A 19,133-nucleotide genomic window follows, 5' to 3' on the forward strand; every position below is an offset into this window, starting at 1 on the left:
GGACAGTACTTGGATCTCAAAAATAAATTGCTTAAATTCACCCTCTGTCTTCATTCAAAGTAGATTTTAAATGCATATTGTGTATAAATGAGTTTGTAAGAGCAATGTGCTTTATCAAGACAGGATCCTAGTCACTGTATACCATTCAAATGGAAAGCACAGAAAAGTAAGCAAAAATGGCCGTACCCCTATAACTACATTATTGGAATGATCATTGGCAGTCTTTTCATTCCCTGTAATACATTTTACAAAGTATCCGTTTTGACTTGGTCATTGTTGTTCAAAGCAGGAGAAGGCTTGCTCCTCTGACCGTCTGTTCCTCCTTTGGATGTTTCCTGATAGAAAATTCGTGGCATCCACAATGACATTAAAATTTGTTTATATTCTTTCCGAAAATTCTGGTTAAGAAGTCCATATATTATTGCATTAAGGCAACTGTTGAAATAGGCCATGAAGTAGCTTACGATAAACAACCACTCAGGAATTTTTGGTCCCATTTCCAAAGGGTTGATGGCTACAGCCAGTCCAATGAAGTTCAGTGGTGCCCAACAAAAGGCAAAGATCACAAAAACCACAAACATGGTGAGAAAGTTTCTGAAGTCACTGGGCTTCAGTCCTGGCTTTGTTTCTGATTTGACTCTTCGTTTTACATGAATCACCAAGATCCAAATCCGAAGGTAGCAGAAGCTCACAATACTGATGGGTACTATGAAATGAATTACAACCACCACTATGGTGTAGTAGGAGCTAGCAGTCTGAACAAATGTGCAGGAATAGATGCGTGGATCATACTCTAAGGAGCCAACAAAAAAGTTTGGCACAGTTGCAATGATCGTTAATAACCAAATTAAGCAGACGTATAGCATTGTGTTCCAACAGCTATACACTTTATCATAAGCAAAGCTATGACATATGTAGCAATATCGGTTTATTGCAATTGCAGTAATATTGAAGATGGACCCTATTACGCTTAGACCCATCACAAAGCCACTCACTTTACAGTGCATTTCACCTAAGGTCCATCCATTGTGGAAGATGGCAAAGAGCACCAGTGGGTATGGATACAAGGCCACCACCAGGTCTGCTAAAGCCAGGCTCACCACAAATGCATTACCTAGGGAAGAAGAAAAGATGGATAAAGAAGTATTAGTCCTATCATAATCATATTTATGAAGAAGAAAATAGCTTCAAATATTTGTAACATGAAAGCATTGCAGGTACTGGTGAGAAGATGGACCTTAATGAAGCTAATGTCAATAGTGATCCATTTTGTACAAGCTCCAGCCTTTCTCTATGCAGTAGCCTGTCACATGAATGTCAGCAGGTTCTGACACTTATTATTGATAACATTGCCATCATTAGAGATAGCATTTAGAAGTGGAGACCTTCCTCACAGCCAGCATCCTGCAGCCAGTATCACTCCACCTTTCTCCTGCCAGATATAAATGTAAACAACAATAATCCATCACACAGACACCTACTAAATAAGGTTAGTGTAATCCAGGGTAATCCAATCAGACAATCAGGGCTGTCTAACTTCTTGGCAATCAGGGGCCACACACTACACAGGTTACAGATGGTGGAGGGGGAGGTGTACTGCATGCTCAATAGACTATTTGCCACACAGGCACTACCCCCGCTCCCTGCCATGTGGAAACCCAACTGGCCCTCCCTCCCCATCTCAGGCTTGCCCCAATTCTGGCTGGGCGTATGCTGCTTTCCTGCTTTTTCACATGCTGGTGAGTTTGCCAGTCTCTCTCCAACTACTCATGCACCACAGCTACTCTGGCTTCCAGGCTGTGCGCACCACATGGGCAGCTCCCTCCTCCCCTCCCGCTACCTTCATGCACAATACGGGCACCCCCATTCTTCCCTGCTACATTTGCAGCATGGGCAGCCCAGCCCCATCCCCCATTCCACATTCAACACAGGCACCCCAGCCCCGGCCTGCTGTGTTGCCCACATCCAGGAGCAGGTATAGGTAGCAAAAGCTGGGGAGGGAGGAGACCTCAGCTGCCATTGCCTCTAAAGCAATGAGAGGAACGGGGATTAAGCAGGAACCCACAAACCACCTTAGCTCCTCATGTACCACATGCAACCCACAGATCACCAGTTAGACAGTCCTGGTATAACCAGCTTCAGCTGTTTGGGCATTATATAAAGCACATGACTGACAAGGCAGCTGAATGGGCAGACAGTTACATCATTAGAGGCTACCACTGAAACACATATAGAGGAGTTGATAAACATCATGAAGAAAAATGGCAGAAAGAAGAGGAATAACAAAGTAGCCAGACAATAATTTCAACTAGAGATATTTTCTTTGGTGAGTTGAGGCCTTTACTATAGTTATTTTACTACTGTAGCAACACAGGTTGAAAAATAAAACTCCTCCTCCCCTCTTCGATACAAAAATATAAAAATTCAGGGGGAAAGAAAGAAAGAATTGAATGTGCTGAACTCTTTAGCTTCCTTTCTGCTACTGAAAAATAAAATAGCGCCTCTGAATAGAGCACTTTCAATCAATTTAGAGTTTCTGGAATGGACCTGTAAAGCCATTTTTAATAAAATAGTGAGATATTAAAATTTGTATTTAAAAAAGAAGAGACTTATTCGGGATAAATAGTGGATTCACTGCTTTTGTGGGAGGAATACCAAATACTTCCCTACTCACTTCACAATGCACTATAGTGCAAAGTAACTAATGTTAGATTATTGGCATTTAGGAGGCATCAGAGGTATTATTGTCTTCACTGTTTGCTTGTTTCCTTACTTTTTTCTAAAATCCTTTACATTGTGAATGTAACTGAAAAAGGCAAAAGTATTTTCGTATCTGGTTTAGGCAGAAATCGAGTGCTTGTTTAAGTCAAGGCATTAAATGTTTATTCTTGCAAAGGTCAGAGAGTCCTGGCTTAATGTTTAGTACATAAATAGTTTACGTGTTTAAGTGAATTTCGAGATCCGACCCAGATTGCTCAGTACCCTGAAGGACTGAACACTTTGAAACAAGGGAAAGACGGCTTCTCTCAGTGCTGCAAATGCACTTTACTGAACCTGAATAAGTGAATCAGTTTCTCTGCTGCTCTCTTCCACTTCAACGGAAATCTGTACGTATCAACCCCTCTATATTAGCTAAAGGAGAACCATGTCTCCACAGAGGCTGAAACAGACTGTAGGCAAACATGTTCCCCTCAAGACTGATAAAGACATTTTCTGAGAGCACCTGTTAAATTTAGGAGCTCATCACTAGATCAGGTATTACCTATTTTTTGTATTCTTAGGTTACACCAACACTTTGATCATAGAATCATAGAAAATTAGGGTTGGAAGGGCCCTCAGGAGGTCCTCTAGTCCAACCCCCTGCTCAAAACCGTCCCTAACTAGATCATCCCAGCCAAGGCTTTGTCTAGCTGGGTTTTAAAAGCCTCCAAGGATGGAGATCCCACAACTTTTCTGGGTAGAGGTGATGTCCATTGTTCATTCAAAATCTCAACAGAATGCTGCAATAATTTTGTTTTGGGTTTTTGATGCCTTTTATTTGAGAGTGGGATTCTGTGCTGGGTTTCTTGGAGGTAGAGTACACACTGACAACTGAAGGGAACAGAAAGTGAAGGTAATCCCAACATTTGAGTTAGTGATAGCTCCTTATAAGCATCTTCTGTAGTGCCTTCACCAGGGGAAATCTTTACTGGCTATGCTACATGACAAAAAGGAGACAGAGCTGGGGTGAGCATCTCATGCTGAGTGTGTGTACATACTCCACATTTTCCCCATTTTGTGCCTCATAGAGGATGACACAGGTCTGGGGATGTGGGGGAAGCAGGAGAAGAGATCGAGGGAGAGAGCCTTCTGCCCTTTAGGGAATTCTACCCTTTTGGGAGAGAAAATTAACCACAGATTAAATGACCATGAATTCCCTTAAACATCAACCAGACAACTCATCAAAAGAAAGTTTCTATTTCCACTATAAATCTGTGCTTGGAATTTAGCCATGAGGAGATCTTTCCCATCTCATTAAGTTACTTCCATTTCAAAAGCATTTGTGAGTTGTTTATTAAATGCTGCTCATGGATAATCCAACAAACAGTAATGTATCTAGGCATGGGTGACTTGGACATCAGCCCCAGGTGCCCAGTTAGATGGGGTTCAAGAACAGCAGCCATGGCTGTCAGCCAGATCCCTACTACCCCTGCCATGAAACCTGGTTGTTATGCTTCTGCCAGCAAAGCAGGTGCTGATGCTGCAGCAAACCTTCTTTGCGGATACAGTATTAAAATAAGAGCTGGCACTGCACATAATCAGTATGGGTGCTGACAGCCATGGGGGGAAAAAAACCCACACTCTACCAGAAACAGCAGTGCTTTACTTCAACCCAGCTCCACAGCATCTGTAGAGATTGGGAGTTTCATCAGGGATTTTTGGCACTGTTATCCAAAGCTGAGTCAATCACCAATTAGATAAAAGTGCTGAAAAAGCTCCACTAAAACACCTGATCTCTACAGACTTCAGGAAAGCTGGGTGCAACTAATGCACTGCCTCTTCTGGGAATGGCATTCCCTCTTCTGGGAATGCTGGGTTTGGCACGGGAGCACACCAAGTTTAACGTAATGCGCTGTTTGCTTGGTTTTTTCCACGCCTACAAGCAGCCTATAATAGTAACAGTGTCTCCACAAGGGATTCAGTCTCTTGCCCATCAAGGAAAAGGCATGGCTGGCTAGTTGCTTCTTGGCAAGGAACAGTTTTTAAAAGTGAGTCAGATGGCCCCAAATGACTATGTAAAGCTGCAATACAAAGCTTCTATTTACAAATGTCTGTGAAGTAAAGTAGGTGGGAAATATTTTGTTTTCTTTCTTAAATATTTTGATAAAAACAAAGAAAAATGCTGACATAAATGAATGATATAATGCATATTTATTATATATAATATAATGCAGTAGTTTTCAACCTTTTTGATGAGTGTACCCCCAGTGGCCAGTTGAGAAGTATGTGGGGGGTTCCCCCAGTGGCCCATCGACAAATGGTGGGGAGGGGTCGCCCCAGTGGCCAGTCAGTGGGCAGGGGTGAGGGTCCCCTGGTGGCCGGATGGACAGACTTGGACTCAGGGGAGCGATGCATGGCGGCAGTGGCCCCACCCCTTGCACCACCACTTCCCAAGTACCCCCACTTCTCCACATCACTGCCACCAATTTTATCTAATTGGTGATTGACATGTACCCCTGGTTGACAACCCCTGATATAATATATGTATATTACTATTAATTATTTACTGACAAATACCAAACCTGATTTTTTTTCTGGTTAAAATGAAAAGATTTTGTGTTTTAATTGCTGAAAAGTGACAAAAAATATTTGAGGAAAATAGTTAATGAAAAATTCCATTTACTCCAAGAAAACATTTTGACAGGAAATTTTCAACAAGATTGACAGCTTGAAAACTGATTTAGTTACAATGCACAGCAGGAACACTCAGGAATAGAAAGCAAATGGAGAGCTGAAATTTGGGCTGCGTACACATGTTCATATGATCTTGGAGACATAGACATAGAGAAGTAAGGTTGGAAGGTCCTCAAGGGATCATCTAGAATTCTCCAGGGTTTGTTTTCCTGGTAGAAAACTGACCCTGAGATCAGTGCTGAAGCTGTGCAGCCAGATGGCCCCCATGCACACATTTCAGCATGCTCTGCAGACTGCCTGCAGACAGAGTGGAAGCACTGTGTTACTCTGAAGTCAAGTAGAAGGCAGGGTAGATTTGCACCTTATAGACTAACCAAACGACTTCATCAGTGAGCTACAGCTCACAAAAGCTTGTGAGATATATATTTAGTTAGTCTATAAGGTACAAATATATCCTGCCTTCTACGTGAGCAGCCTGGGTCAGCCAAACAGGACTGCCCTGTGCAGTCACACCTAACTACATCCCCCAGACTGCTGAGTAGACTAATCTACTGTGCAGTAAAGCATCACTATGTAACTATGAGCTGAGCTACTGTGTAGTAAAATAGATTAATGCAAAGTAAATCTGTATTTACAGGTAATGGATTTACTGTGCATAAGCTAATGTGCAGTAGCACACATATAGATGCTGACCAGGAGCAATTTGCTCCCAGTCAGCCCAGGCAGCAGGGGCCCACTGCTGCCTGGCTAAGCCCTGATGTGGTGGGGAGCTGTGCTGGCTGTGGGGGCAGTCCCTACCAAATGGAGATTGGGACTGTCCTGATCCCCACAAAGCTAGGAGAGCTGTTCCAGCAGCTGGGACTGCTGCATCCAAGCCAGGTGGGGATCAGGTCAGAACCCAATTCCCACATGGTGGAGAGAGGTATCCCCACTGGAGGGGAGGCAGCCAGGTGGGGATCAGGACCCTCCCCATGTGGCCAGCAGAGGTGTCCCCACCTGGTGAGGATGCTGCCTGGTAACCAGGTGGGGATCAGGAGGGTCATCTGCACAGAATCACCATATGGCTGCCAGGCAGCATCTTCCCCAGGCAGAGATGCCTCTCCCAACTTTTCTGATCCCCATGTGGCTGCCAGAAAATGTTCTCACCAAGCAACCCCACTGAGTAGAGACGCCTCTTCCAGCCACATGGGGATTGGGTCCAGTCCCCACGTGGCTGGGACAGCTCTCCCCCACCATATGGGATAGGGGCCAATGCTGTGGTCCCTGACAGCCCCTGGCTGGTACCTGGGGGAGCCTGGAGCACCTCCTGGCTGCTGCAGCAGGGCAGAACAGGATGGGGTGCCCTGCTCTCAACTGCTCCAGTTGGGAACAATTTTGCTCCTAAGGTGACACACATTTAGATCCATTCTGGGGCACAGTTTACTGTGTCTTATTTTAACAAGCAGTAACCTTACTGCATATTAACAGCATGTGTAGACACACCCAATGTCTCTCAGGAGGGGTAGAAGGAGCAATGCTGCAGGATTGTGCTCTGTGGCTTCTCTCAGAAGGAAACTTGTACAAACATTCACTCTCCGAGGAGAAACTCTCCCCAGAATCTTTTAACCCAGGTTGTTCCCAGGTTATTTCTCTACCAGAGTGGCCCTTTTTGGTCTGGGTGAAAAATCCTGAACATTTGTACACTCATAGTTTCTACCAGGAGAGCAGCAATTCTCCCAGTAGAATCTGAATATCTGCACATGGCTTAAGAAAGATGCAGACTGCCCCGCTATGGATAATTATGTTCCTCTGTTTCTGAAAAGGTCCTTGAATATAACAAGGGCAAATAACTCTTATATTTCTGAACAGAATTAGGCAACCATAGTTCTTAAGCAGCTTTGAATACTTTACACAAAATACATATATGTGGAGTTTAGAAGCTTGTGTGACAAACTGGTTAGAAAATATTGACAAATGCATTGTAGAAGAGAAATAGTATAACAAAGGACTGAATCATCTGATACTAGTATATGGATATTTTAATGTGTTTTTTCTTTTGTGTGTCTAACAGCAAAATATAATTTGAAATTAAGTTATTGCAGTAATATGAAAAAGTAAAGAAAACTGTTTCTACTGCATAAAATATCTAAACAGGTGAATCAAAGGACTTCAATGTATCCAAAGTTTTGTGAACTCACAGATGCACCCTACTATGTTGATAATACAGGACCTAGGGTGGGTGTTGGAACTGTAATAAAATAACTGAAGTAAGGCACTTTTTGCTTTCGCCAGGCAATCTAAAACAATAGTATACTCAGGTAACTGAAATTATTTTATACCTACAATCTGTCAGTGGTAGTAGGCTACCAAATTTCAATTCTGTCAAGTAAAAGAGAGGTCTTACTGATGAGAAATGCAGCTGCCGATTGAAAAACTACATGATCCACTGACTTCACCATGAATCATACACCACTCAGTGGTGAAATGCAGCTATTACACACCAACTGTGGAGGCACACGTGCAAAAATGTATAGTCATCTCGTATACTTCAGATTTCATCTGTGGAAGGGCAAAGAGGTAGAGGATCATCTAATCATGTCAGTCTGTGAGCACAGGTATTCCAACTTGTGTGCAGGCTTTGACAGCACAACAGAGATGCATGCATTTTTGGTAGGCACATTTGGGCATCTTGTTTTTAATCTATGTTCACAGGAAGTGGATTATCAGTATTTACAAAACTATGATGAAAATTTAAAAGACAAACTTTTTATTAAGGCCATGGTTTTTGAGTGTTGATGGACCTTCCAATCTCAAGTTGCACAGCCAAACCAATTAACATCACTAGTTGCTTTGGAAAAAAATCATCTTATTTGTTTAGTCTGATATTGATGTAATTTTTCTTATATTTTGTTTCACATATTAGGTATTTTTTGAGCAACAAAGGACTGGGGGGTTATAAAATGTACAACTCGAAAAATAGTCTTTTCATTACCCGTAAAAGTTCTTGAGGGCCAGATCTACTTAGGCATTATAATGCCTAATAAATAAACACTTTGCCTGAGGAGGACAATCCAAACTGTCAGGATTGTGTGCCTTGGCTCTCTGTAGTTAGTGTATGTCATATAAAACATAGGCATTTATGGGGCTAAGATGTGGAGCAAAACCCTGACCATAATGAAGTCAATGGGAATTTTGTCATGCTCTTCAATTGAGTCAGTATTTTTCATCTAATTTATTAAGTCTAAACTGATAACAAGACCTTCTTAAAAAGACATCAGAGCGACAGGCCAAAGGTGTCTAGGTGCACTTGAAACCAAAGCTTTGTTTATTCTTACAGGAGTTTTATAATCCCTTTATCTGAAATATGTAAAGAAATGGAATTTTGGAAGGATCCTATTAGTTGTGATTAGTGTACCAAAGAAGACAAAGGCGATTTTGCCGCTACCTAGGGAAGGGAATTTGATATTATTTCAGAGATATAACATTCTATTGCTCCCATACGTTATTTGTGCAGGCATTAAGTGCAGAAAATGATTTCTTGTACAAGATTTGACAAAAATAGCAGGCAAGGGTGTTTTAATGTTTTATTTCCTTCCTGTTCCTAACAAAATAGAGGTATTAAAAGACATTTTTATAGTCTCAGGAGTTAAATGTATACACATTCTCCTTTATCTGAAATATCGCCTGCCTTGAACAAAGTTAATAGGATGTTGGTTTTGCTTTTAATGTGAAAGGCTTTGACCTTTATTTTTTGGGGCGGGGGGGGAGGGGAGGGGGTTAATGGTGCAGTTGCACTCCCCCTTTATTTCTGCTCCATCCAAGTTTTAAAACCAACTCCAGGGCAATGGCAGGGGAAGTAGTAGTGGCATTTATGTTCAGGAAGTGCCAAAGCAGTCAATTGACTTCATAGCTCATTATAATTTACCTGATTCCTGCTATGATCTCTTCAGTCCACAGATGTGAATAACCCTTTCTTTTTATTAATGCTCCTTTTGTTCCACAAATCAAGCTATCCTTTCTTCTGGAATTTTTCTCCTGGTCTCTTTTCCTATTTTACAACTCTGAAGGCTGTTTTTAACTCTAGATGAAAAACATTAACCCAGATGACTATTAACTCAAGTGTGGAATAACTGTTAATGAAATGTTGAAAGCACACTGAAGAAGTTCAAGAAGGATAAATTTTGTTTTGTGAACCTGAATAAGAGATTTGCATTTTATTCTGATGGCTACAGGACTAATGAAACAACAACTTTTGATTAGTTTGTCTAGTTTGTTGTCTATCTAATACTGTATTTACTCAATTCTAAGGCAAGGTCCCCCCTCCCCCCCATTTAACACAGGGGGAAAAAGGCCCTCCTCTTAGAATCAAGTATGGGGCATGGGCGGGGATGGGCAGGTAACTTCTGTGGCTTGGGCTCCAGCCCCTACCTAGAGTTGGGGCCACAGCTGCAGCTACTGCCTGCCACCACTTCCCTGCCACCACTGCACCCCACCATTGCCTTCCTGCAGCCTCTTCCCCATGCCTCCCCACACAGTTTCTGCACTTCTGCCTGAGCACCCCCACCCCAATTACCCTTGCTCTGCACTGACAGCCTCCATCTATTCTGTAGCCTGAGGCACTGATCATGGCCCCAGCCCGGCCCTATAATATTGGTGTGTAGCCCACACAGCTGCTATGGGGGCTGGGCTGGGGCCATGCTCAGTGCCCCAAGTTAGAATGGGGACAGAGCCTGCTGGCTTGGAGCAAGGGTAAGGGGCGGGGAAATCATATAATAAATAATTAAATTCTATATGTCGAAAATTATAACAAATTGCAGGTTATCTTAAATTCAGGGTCATCTTAGATTTGAATAAATATGGTATCTAATATATAAAATGAATGCACATTCAAATAAAAGTATATTCATTTTTGCTTCAATATTAAACTGAATAAAAGACCCAACGCCCTTAACATATTATTACACCTTCTAATTTCTTTCTAATTAGATAAAAATATGCACTGCATTATATGTGATGATTACCCCATCTGCACCCTATTCCCCTGTTTTTCAAAATCCTAGCATGTGAAACTTTGGTGGGGAAATTCCTTTTGCTTTTTTTTTTTTTTTTTTTTTATGTGTTGCCTTAGCTGATTTTTCTTGTTTGTCTAAGTTAGAGAAATCTTTGGCCTAACCCAATGCCCACTGAATCAGTGGAAGAACTTCAATGGGTATTTGATAAACCATTAATCAAAAAAGTGTAAGAAAATAAAGACTGACTATTCAAAAGCAGAAATTCTAGTAGAAATTAGCCTTGAAGCCTTGAAGTGCTTTCAAAATGACCGTCTATGTATTACTGGAAATCCTTTCTTACTAGAGAAATCTGGTAAAAATTTTACTTGAATTCCTTGACTGACAAAGTTCAGGTAAACTGCTTAGTCTCCAGAATGATAGAAAAATCAAGATCCATGTACTTGATGGGAATGAGGTCTTTGCTACTAAACGATGCACTAAATGGGAAATATTTTCATGTTCTTACACAGTGAAGGTTTTTAAATGTCTGTTTAATGGGATTGTGGAACACTGTAAATATTTGGTATATCTAAAATGTGGTAAATTGTAAAAGGTTAGGTATGTGATTAACATTTGGAGTAAAAAAATCTAGCCCACAATTCCTACAACTGTTAAAGAACAGACTTCATCTTAAAGCAGAGGTAAATAGCAATCCATTAGTTACCCTAAGGTAGCCAAAAGCCCAAGAGGTCTGCAAGCCAGCAATTCCACCAATGGAAGAAGCTAAGGCAATCAGATACAGAAACAAATTAAAGAGGAAGCTAACCAAATGTCCATAATAGAGGCTATTTTTTATTAGCAAAATCAAAGTAGTTCTAAAACTCCACTAAACTTTTCTAACAATGAAAATTTCCCACTTAAATAAAACCAACTTATTCAGTTTTAAGATATGCTGAATACTCCTCCTTGGGGTGTCAAACTTCTAAAGAAGTGTAGGTAAGCCTGGTGCTGTTTGCAGTTTGGGTCAAAAATAAGAAAGAGCGATTCTTAGCATGCTCATCTATTACTACATTACAATGAGGTGGGGAAGCCCTTGAGAGGCCTCAAAGGCATCTTTATTGTCATGACATCCTGTATCTACCACCAAGAAGAAGTCTTGCCAGACTGCAGAAATGCAGGCAGATTAAAAGAGACTGGAACTGTTTAAACTTTAATTCAGCTATCTAAGGTATTTACTACTCCAAGCCAAACTGAGAGTTATAGGGATTGCGATTAAATTCTGAATGCAGATTCTAGCCTCCACTCAGTGAAGGTGATGGAAAGCAACTGGATTCCTAGATAAGCCTGTGTCTCATGACAGCTGAGCTTTGTTCTATAATCAGAAGCTTATGAAAAGACAGGCTTTCTCTTAAAGAGAATGAAATCAAGGGGGAATTTCTGTTGTCTAACCAGCATGTATCAGGGTTATGCACTGCAGATGGTAACATTTTATATCCCTTGTTTTTGTTGGATCAAGAAGATACATTAAACACTCTGTTAAAGGGGACATGATCATAGAGCAGGCGAGTCATCTGATTTGCCAGGATGGACTCTGGTCCATCATGGCTAGTTCACTGACGAGTGGAAACAGCATTTAGGTGCTCTTGATTCTATTCTTGGCCAGAACTAAAAGCCTTCTGTCAGGTGAGGAAAAGTGTTAAATTATATAAGCTACTCTGATTTTTCAGCGGGTGTTGTATCAAGGAAATCTGAGAGCTAGAAAACTAGGATACCTGGGCTTGCTTGCAATGAGACACATCCGTAGAAGACTGGATCTCTCTTCCACAGGGGAAAATCCCAGTACTGACTATCCTTGTTTACATAAATTATAAAATTACTTGTCTATAATCCCACATGTGGCTTTGTTGTTTTGTCTGTGTTCTGTTTATAAAAATCCTAAGATGTTGTTCCTGTACCAGCGCTCATGAGGGCACAGGTATTGTGTAAGATATGCTGTGAAATTCACAGGTCACGGTGAGCTGACAGATAGTGGACTCTGGTTTGAGACCAGGTCTTGAGTTCAACAAGAAAATGTTGAAGACTCAGTCCAAGAGACTTGTTTCCCCTGCAGATAATGAGAGAAGCGATTGTGCAGGAGGAGACTGAGCTGGGCCTAACTGCTGGTACTGACACAAAGCTAACTTCTGAGCAAGGCTCATCTGGAACAGCAGTGGTTCGCAGAACTGTCGACACGATGGCAGACCTCTGAACTGTCTACACTTTGGTACTGATGGCAGTGCCATAGTGGACCTCACAGTACTGGATCATGTTCAAGTGGATCATGTCCGGCAGGTACAAACATCAGTAAAAGTAGACCAATGAAGGAGAGCGACTCCCCAACTTTGACTAAAACTTATTTAAATGGTGAGTAGGACTGTGAATGGGTATAGGCAGCTTTGTGTCTAGGAGCTCTGAATCTCTACGGTAGTGGAAGCATGGATTCACCCATACTCTTGATGCATTAGGCTCCCTTGTTGTGTGTCTATACCCATACATATAGTTCTTTTTTAGGGGGGTGGGGTGGTCTCTTCCAGTTTCCTCAAATAATAAATTTTGGTAGCTTCATGTGTGGCACTGGGGAAGAAACACAGAGGAAGAAGGCCAGTGACAGAAGTAGTGATCTATTCATAGTTCTGGGTCAGGGTTTGTCTACTGAACTCCTAGGCAAGTTCACACCCAGCTGGCCCATGTTACTGTCACCAGCACTTGGCAAAGGCTTTACACTTACCTTTTCTGAACTGTCTTTGTTAATGGGCTACTAATGCTGCCAGATGTTGTGAAGGGGGAAAGAGCAGTCACTGCTGGGCTGCTCCCAGTTTCCTGTACAGGTGGGCAAGGAGTAGGTAGGTAGAGGTAAGGAGTGGGCTCTCCTCCTACAGTACACCAGTCAGTGGAGCTGAGGTAGGTAGTGCAGAAAGAGAAGTAAGCTGTGCCTGGAAAAAAACAGTGAAATTTGTTTTCCATGTGGAGGAAATAAAAAACAGGGACTGAATAGTGATTCTGAACAAAAAAAATGAGTACATTCCTGCTCTTGGCAATAAACGCATATATGAAACTCGTGGACTGCCAGTCACCAGTCTGGCATGTAGTTAAGTTCCAAAAATGCTATTTTGCCTAGCATGATTAGAGTAAAATAAATGGCTAAGGAAACTTGAATAAGAATCTGAGGGGTCTGGCATCCCATGATGCAAATCTGTGTTATTCATTTTTGGTTTAATGACTATATATATAATATATATAGTCATATGACAACATTATATATTATATAATATATAATGAAAACCAACATTATATATTATATAATATATAATGAATAACAAAGATATATATATATATATATATATATATATATATATATATATAGTCATCAAACAAGCCAAAAATGAGTAACACAGATAGGTATCAAGAGATGCCAGACACCTCAGATTCTTACTCAAGCTTCCTTAGCCATTTACTTTATTCTAATCATGCTAGGCAAAAAAGCATTTTTGGAACTTAACTACATGCCAGACTGGTGACTGGCAGTCCATGAGTTTCATATATGCGTTATTGCCAAGTGCAGGAATGTAGTCATTTTTTAAATTCAGAATTACTATTCAGTCCCTGCTTCTTATTTCCTCCACATGGAAAGCAAATGTCAGGTTTTTCTTCCAGGCACAGCTTACTTCCCATTCTGTACTACCTACCTCAGCTCCACTGACTGGTGTACTGTGGGAGGAGAGCCCACTCCTTACCTCTACCTACCTACTCCATGCCCACTTGTACAGGAGACTGGGAGCAGCCCAGCAGTGACTGCTCTTTCCCCCTTCATAACATCTGGCAGCATTAGTAGCCCATTGACAAAGACAGTTCAGAAAAGGTAAGTGTAAAACCATTGCCAAGTGCCAGTGACAGTAACATGGGCCAGCTGGGTGTGAACTTGCCTAGGAGTTCAGTAGACAAGCCCTGATAGATAGATACATACATACATACATACATATATAGAGAGTGTGAGAGAGAGAGACAGAGTGAAATATATTAGATAGATATTTCTATCTATCTATCTATCTATCTATCTATCTATCTATCTATCTATCTATCTATGGTAATGGTATAAATCTGTAACTCTGGAGTTTAACTAAAGTGACATAACAGGTCTGCATTATTACTTTTCCTTAGTGCACTAAAGAATATGAGTCCTGCCAGACTTATTTAAAAAAAAAAACCCTCTAGTTCAACAGGAACAAAACCAGTAGAACTCAGCTACAGCCTGCAAGTAGAGGATTGGATTAGGTGTTTCACATGTTGGATTGGGATTCTCTCTGACTCTTTGTGGATATAGTTTGGGCCAAAACCTAAAAGAATTTTTTTATTTACTTTAGACATGGGACAACCTGTCTTTATGTTAATCAATGCAGTGTGAACAGAATATTTGAAATAAACCATGAGAGTAAATGTGGGTAAGTTTTTGGTTTCTTATACAACAAAGTGCAAAGGTAGTGGCACCCTAATTTTATTGTTATTTTTTCATGATCAAAGACACTGCGTGTGTGAAATAGCCAATAACAATGATGCTCTACAAAGGATTTGCTTTATCAAACAAGAGCTTGTAGCAGGCTGCAAGCCTGCTTGGAAGGAGGTGTAACAGGCCACAAGCCTCAGAAGCTGCCACCCCACTGCAAGCAGGCAAGGTGATTGCAAGGCTGCTTAGGAAGACTGGCCAGAAAACAGGTAAGTGGCTGGCAAGAGGAAGTAAAAGACTCCCAGGGAAGGAAGGGGAGATAGGAGAAAGGAAGGGAGAGAAGGAGAGAGTGCATCCAAGAGAGACAGAGAGTGCAACTGAGGGCACATGAATAAAAGAGCACAAAAGAAAGTATGAGAGTGAGAGAGTGTGAGGGAACGAGTGTGCTACTAGGCTGCAACACTGGGCTAGGGACTTTATCCAAGGTCTGGGAAAAGACCCTAGCGGATGAGCTAGCCTTTTATGAACTATGTTTATGGTGGCTGATTCAATGACTTGCCTTTACATGATTTCCTATGAGGCAAGAGTGAAAATAAAGGACTCACTGAGCTAAACCCTAACCCACTAGAGAGCTCTTGTGGTTCAATGTAAAATAATGTATTATAAAAGTAAAGAAAGCTTCATCTCTGATCTACAGGAAACATAGTTAGAAGGACCTGCAACTATAATTCTCCTTTGTCCTTTCTAAGGAACCCCTCAGATGTGACTGGGAGTTTTGTGTAGACAAGATCAAGCTATTTCTCTGAGGACTGAAGCTGAATTTGTCATATACCCTCTCAATAATGTCACTGGGAGGTCTTCATTCAGAAAGAATTGAAGATTCGTTGCTTTTGACTGCTTAAAAGTAACGGGGGGCTTAATAATAAATCCAGGTTTCATCTGGTAGGCAAAGCTCATGATCACTCCCTCCCTTTGATTAACAGCATTAAAAGGGGGAGTTGTTTGTCCACCCTTCTTCTATATTTGTGAATTTTCATAGCACTCCCGGTAGGAACAAATATACTTGTGTGCTGCTCTGCTGTTTAGAAGCTTGTAAAGACACAAGATTTATAGCCCTTCATATTATGTGCACGTGTGTATAAAACTTTGCTCAAATGTGGTCTCTCATGGTGTAATAATCACTCAGTGCTAATAAGAAGTATAATAACTCTCTATTGCCACCCTGTGTTTCACCAAAAATGACTATAAAATACTGCATTTACTAAAAAAGGGACATTTTCTATTTCTGGGACAAATTTCTAATTTAGTTCTGGGGTTCTGGGTAGAGCTGGACTGAGAATGGTATCTGCCCTCCACTGATTTTTGAGGTTTCAATTTTTTTCTGGTTGTATCTAGGAATAAATCCAAGTCAGTTCAGCATTTTTCTGTAGGATGGGATAAGGGGTGGGGGAAAGGCGGGAGAAAGACTGGTTAATGATAGGGCACTCACCAGGCCTATAAGAGGTTCCAGTTCAAATCTGTGGTCTAAAGCAGGGAGATCAAGGACTTGAATATGGTACTTTCATCCCAAGTGTCCTACTCTTCAGCCTGTTTGCTGCACTGCACTCACTCTCTCACTGTCTTTCTCTGTTGTGATTAAAAAAAAAATCTATCCTGATGATGAAAACCCATGAGGTATTTCTAACTTCCATATTTTATATTTGAGATGACTAGATTGATCTCAGAACAAAAGGGCCTATCCCCATTTTAAAAATGAGACACATAGGTACATGTCGGTGAAGTGACTTGGCCAAGAAACCCAGTAGGTGAACAGCAGAGCACTGATCAGCATTCGGGTCCCATAAAACCCAGTCCTCTGTTCTGTCCACTAGGCAGTACTACCTATTTCATAAACTGAAATCCATTTAGGGCTAAATCATGGCTCTTTCACAGACTTGAGTAGATGGCAGTGCTCTGGTATAGTGTTTCAGGCTGAGTACCAGTGGGGGATTATGCTTCAGTGGTTCCCCTCGGGGGCATAGTTTCTCTGGTTATTCACATATTGTTCTGATCTGACTCTTATTCAGACGTCTGTGTGATCACCTTCAAAGCCTGACAGCTCTGCTGAAAAAAAAAAACTGGAAGGGAATCATAGCCTGCTTACTCTTTGTCCCTCCCCACCCACTTGCACCTGTAGTCTGTACCCCAACACCACTGGAATTGAAGATCCCATTCACCTGAGCCAAAACCTGTCCTCCTTGCTACCACCAAAGTAAGGGCTAGTCACAATAATGCCCTCAATGTGGCATTGCAAAAATACCACATTCTTGTAAAGTACATTTCTATTTCTAGTGAATTTCTGTTTGTAGGACAATTTCTGGGAGGATAGAGAGAAATAAATATATTTCACTGTGCATATTTGTGATGCCTCATACCTTGAAATGTTTGAGTACCTAATACAATTTAGAAGGACAATAAAAATGCATTTAGTAATAAAAATGTATTATGTTCCCTATAGCAGTAAATACCACCCTAATTTTCATCACCTGAAATAATCCACTGCTGTTGATTACTTCAACCAAGGAATAATAGGAAGCCTACATGAAGTGCCGCAATTATGAAAAGCTCATCTACTTCTGACAAAAAGGGTAATATAACTGATTTAAAAAAAAGACACAGATGTGTTTACTTGGATCCCATGAATAGTCAAACAAGATATTTCTATTAGTAGTGTGCATTCTTACATTCTTCTTTTAGTAGGGTGATCAAATGGGCCCATAGGAAATCTGGGACACATCCCCACTGTCTGCCCTCCCAAGTCAGTGGTGCTGCTTCAGGCAGAGGCAGAGTGGCATGGTGTGCGCACCAGGATTTGTCTACCCGGTTCTTAAAACCCTCCAAGGATGGAGATTCCACCACCCCTCTGACCTCTTGGGAAGCCAGTGGCACACAGTACAGGACAGGCATTAAACAACCCAAAACATGTGACTCAGGCTCCGGGCTCTCACATGGGGCCTTTAGCAGCAGCAGTCCCATCTCAGCAAAGCAGGAGCAGCCCCGTACTGCCCCTGCCCTACCATAACCTCATCAGTGAAGCACCTCTTCCAGCTCCAGATTAAATCAAACTTCTGGGGCCACATCCCACTCCCATACTCCCCAGTGCAATCCCACCACCTGAGGGGACCCAAGTCATACTGCCTGGATTCTACACTTGTTCCAACCATGAAGACATAGGGTTGAAGGAAAAGCAGGCAGGCCTAGCAGGATGGAGCCTGCTGGGGCCACAGTCCTAGGACACAGCCCAGAGCCGAGAGCTGCCCTCCTCAAACATGGGTCCCTGGCAGCCAGGTGGGCAGGGAATGGGAAAGGAACTCCCATTTCCATCAGGGCAGTGGTCCGAGCTGCCCTCCCCACCCCTCAGGGAAGCCCCATCCTCACCTGGGCTCCAGGCAGAGGCAGCAGCTCCTTGGTCCTGACTCAACTGGGCTGAGAGTACAGTCACTTGCACAGTAGGCTCAGTCAGGAGCCAGGCACATGAGGGTGGGCTCCTGCCAAGCTGGGACTTTTGTTTCTATTTCTCCAATGGCCAGGATGCTGAGACAGCCTCTGAAATCTGGGACTGTCCCAGCCAATCCGGGAAGTATGGTCATCCTAGCTATCATTGATATTATGTTCCTTCTGCGCAAAAAGAGGGATGTGTACCATTTTGTAGAATGTTAATTCTTACACTTAAATAACTGAAAACTGGTTCAGACCAACTATGGTGGGATGCAAACAAAATAATAATGCTGAATATGGAAGCAAACAAAATAATAATGCTGCAGTATTAGAAATGGCTGGAGTTTTCACAAAACTTTATTGTGCCTTTCTGTCCTAAGAAATAGGAATATATATTGTGTGCATTGTGTGAGAAGGCTAATTCTTTTTCTGGTCATTCTCAAAACACTTTAGTATAGCAGAGTACATGCATAAATAAAGCAAAGTACATGTAGGGTATACTCTACTTTTTTTATCCTACATTTATTTCAAACGCATGCTTTTTTGTAATGTAACAGTGGTCCTTAAGAGAATGTTCTGTTCTACCTTCTTCTGGAAGACAAGACCAATGTAGGAGAACAGCTGGTTGAATAAAACAGTTCTAGAAACTGCAAGCAACAACTTTGGTTAGTATGATTGGTGGATTTACGCTATTTATGAGCTTTTAGACAATTGGGAGGTATTACTGAAAATGCCTAGAACTTCTAAATATTGAAAGCTTCATGAGATTTGATAGGGATATGTACTCAAAAATGATTTCATAATCAAAATTT

General features: G+C 41.6%; 1 protein-coding gene across 1 annotated transcript in view; it reads right to left on the bottom strand.

Moving 5' to 3' along the window:
• Positions 1-245: 245 nt before the first annotated feature.
• The window catches only part of MTNR1B (melatonin receptor 1B), a 56,529-nt gene continuing 37,641 nt past the window's right edge, over positions 246-19,133 (bottom strand). The window contains exon 2 of the mRNA XM_006276749.4: positions 246-1,114. Coding sequence (XP_006276811.3) covers positions 246-1,114 — 869 coding nt within the window. The remainder of the gene's footprint in view (positions 1,115-19,133) is intronic.

Source organism: Alligator mississippiensis, chromosome 1 (assembly GCF_030867095.1).
Source record: "Alligator mississippiensis isolate rAllMis1 chromosome 1, rAllMis1, whole genome shotgun sequence".
NCBI lineage: Eukaryota > Metazoa > Chordata > Crocodylia > Alligatoridae > Alligator > Alligator mississippiensis.